The sequence below is a fragment of the Sinocyclocheilus rhinocerous genome, unplaced genomic scaffold (assembly GCF_001515625.1).
Source record: "Sinocyclocheilus rhinocerous isolate Xijiao unplaced genomic scaffold, SAMN03320098_v1.1 scaffold78, whole genome shotgun sequence".
Lineage (NCBI taxonomy): Eukaryota > Metazoa > Chordata > Actinopteri > Cypriniformes > Cyprinidae > Sinocyclocheilus > Sinocyclocheilus rhinocerous.
Window position 1 is genome coordinate 776,854 of NW_015637122.1, and position 3,295 is coordinate 780,148.

At 33.1% G+C, this 3,295-nt stretch overlaps 1 protein-coding gene across 1 annotated transcript in view; it reads right to left on the reverse strand.

The window, feature by feature from the left end:
- Positions 1–2,678: 2,678 nt before the first annotated feature.
- LOC107748486 (beta-1,4-N-acetylgalactosaminyltransferase 3-like) overlaps positions 2,679–3,295 on the reverse strand; it is a 53,230-nt gene continuing 52,613 nt past the window's right edge. Inside the window, exon 19 of the mRNA XM_016563275.1 lies at positions 2,679–2,781. Within this exon, the coding sequence (XP_016418761.1) occupies positions 2,679–2,781 (103 nt within the window). The remainder of the gene's footprint in view (positions 2,782–3,295) is intronic.

A 3,295-nucleotide genomic window follows, 5' to 3' on the forward strand; every position in this document is an offset into this window, starting at 1 on the left:
CTGCATCAAAATGCACATAACACAATAGAATATTATATAATAACTAATATTTCAGTACTTTTTCCTCACACTTTTTAGATGTAATCTTATATGTATTTCTTCATGATTAATGATCAACAACTGGTCGTTAAAGATGACAAATGATTAATTGTTTTATTTTGTCAGTTACTATATGCTTCATTATCCATACTTACTTCTGGCTCAGATGTGATATTTATTTCACTATGGTGAATCTGAGAATACAAGCTAAGCTAGCAGATTAAGGGTTGGGCCATTTTCCATGGTGACAGCAGTAAATAAATAGGTTAAGCTGGCCATTGTTTCAGTACAGCGGTTCATGTTGTATTTTTAGTCCTGTTGTATCCCATATCTAATCTGACTCAACCTTGAAGAGACGAACATTAGAAAGTGCACATGTCATTGTGAACTCAAAGCGTGCAGGGCCAAAAAGCTTTCCTGTTGTCACCTAGATGGGCCATTCACACAATCAGATGTAATGGAACACTGGAAGTCCATGAGTATTTGTCTAAGTAAATAGTGAGGTTTATGCAAAAATCAAACAAGCAATGACAAAAAATGCTTCTCAAGTAAACTGATCTTGTTTTAAGGTTATTTGGTATTTGGATGTTTTATCTGGAAAACAGTGGGAAAAAAATATATACAGTATATATATATATATATATATATATTCAGGTTACGGTAGGTTCTTTTAACCTGAGCCAGTAGGTGACAATAATGAAAAGCAATCACTCAGTACTTCTGCCTTTCAATGCCTGATGAACAATAGCAGAGAACCGTAGCCACTCTTTAGAAGCTACACCATAGCAACCATGCATTAGCAACTACCCAGAAAAGCCTTACAATTGCCCTGCAACAATGAGAAATTTGATGTAATAATTGTCATGGCAGCTTCAACATTGTAAAGGTGAGTTTTGCATTATTGAGCACCACTTTAAAACTCAATTTGCTGATATTAATTACACATTCTTGCAAATATCAATTTAAAAACAAAAGATGCCTTTTCAATATGAGGAAAATAAAATAAAAATTCAACTTAAACACACTTTTTTTTCTTTATTTTTTTTATCATGATCACAGATTATAGTTACTTTAAACATACTACAATTATTTTAATTTGTCAAGTAGCCTTGTGATAAGCTGAATAATGTACAGTCAGCTAGGAACCAAATAGAAAAACATTACCACAACTTAATCAGTGTATTTAATTATAATGTAATTACTTTGATGAGAAAGTATATTCTTTTATCATGTTTTTATCATGTCCTATTTTTTTTTCCACACACATTTTAAATATTATTTTTGACAAGAGAATGGTGTTTTTCATTAAGATGTACGCAGTTTGTCTTTTGCTCATCACATGGAAATAAAATTCTTGTTACTGGTTGATTGACTAATGCTAGTGGTACTAAATTGTGATTGGATAAAGTCTTAGTTTGGTCAAATAAGATCATGGATTAAGATATTGCTGTTGGGGATTTTCTACAGGCTTCAGTTGTAAGTTGAGGGTGTAGCGACGTCTAAAGTTGGCATCATCTAAAGTGTCTCACACTATATTTTTTAGACCATTTGTTCATTGCAACTAATCTCTTAACCTGAAGAACATTTGAGTACACATCCTCCACTATGAACACAAAGGCAGAAGAGACCAAAGATGGCTTTTATGACAACTATAAAAGAGCATGGGCCTCCATACATTAAATATATACTTTACTGTTCAGAAGTTCAAAATAATGTGACATTGAAAACTGGAGTAATGGCTACTGAAAATTCAGCTTTGCCACCACAGGAATAAATTACATTTTATAATATATTAAAATAGAAAACAATATTTTATTTTAACATTTCACAATATTACAGTTTTTACTGTATTTTTAATCAAATAAATACAGCCTTGGTGAGCACATAAAAGACTTAAAAAACATTAAAACAGCTTATCGACCCTAAGCTTTTGTTATTTTATTATTTCATATTTATTACAGCCATTTTTTGAGTATTCAAGGTTTCTTTTCTTTACTTTTCTAAATCAATATTTGGGTTAATTACAAAACTGTGCCCAAGGTCATTTGCTAAGCACACAAAACCTGTTTTGAACCTTGTATAACTGTGTTGAAGCTGAAAAAATAATTGCTAACAAAGGATAAATATTAGCCTTCAGATGTGTGTATATTACTATTTTCTTAGAGTATGACACTTACTTTTATATGACTTAAAGTCCAACAACTTCATTAAAAGGCCAAAATTAATTCTGATAGTAAAGGCTGCCATCAGAGCTAGTGATTTTTATTTTTATTTTTTTCCCACTAAACCAGTGAAACTCCACCCTGCAGCCAGTTCTGGATTTCAATGGTCATGTCAGTCACCGGGCTGATTGTCTACACAACGCTGAAACAAATGCCATCCTCTAGCCTTAATTTACACCCTTAGTATAGAGTTGGTAGCATGTCCTTACAGCTAGCAATACTGGTTGTTGCAATAAGATCCATCCATTTGTTTTCCAGTTGAATCCATGAAGTCTTGTCTTAACAGATGACTGCTTGATTGAATTGTGTGACTGAGCAATGAAATCGGCTGCGGGGGGAAGGTTTGTACTCAACTGGTTTGGGAAAAAAATCATACGCAAGGTATACCTATACTTATATTAAGGAAAACATTTGCTTTTAGCCTTGATTCTTGTTTTCCCACATTCCACGTTTGGAATGAAAATGGTGGAAAAAATGTCTGAGGTGGAGTCGTTCCACCTCTAAACCATTTCCTAAGACTCTAAAAGAGAAAAATAAGAGATTAACAGAGACTTACTACAGATATACTTAAAGATTTTACACCTAAAGGTAATTATTATTATTATTAGCAGTAGTCGTAATAGTAACAAGCAATTCTATGACATGGTTATTCAAGCAATTTCAAAACTCCCTGTATAATATGGTCACATTTACACGACAATGATTGTACTAAAAATGGAAAAGTTTTTCCTTTCTTTTCCTTTTTAGAAAATGTTTGTGTACAGACGACAACGTTGTCGAAACAATACTTGTTCACACTGATCTGCAAAAACGCTGTATTATCATGCCAGGCCAATAGTTGGTGATGTCACTTGTAAAGAAACACTATGTGCCCGCACATATTCAAATTCACGTCTTGATAGTTTATACGGAGACAATAACAGAATCATTTTCAAAATCTTGCGCTTTGAGACCCATTTTCAAAAGTTTTCAGACCCATAAAATACTGTTGTCGTGTAAATGAACGTCCGAAATGCAAAATCCCCCCCCCCCCC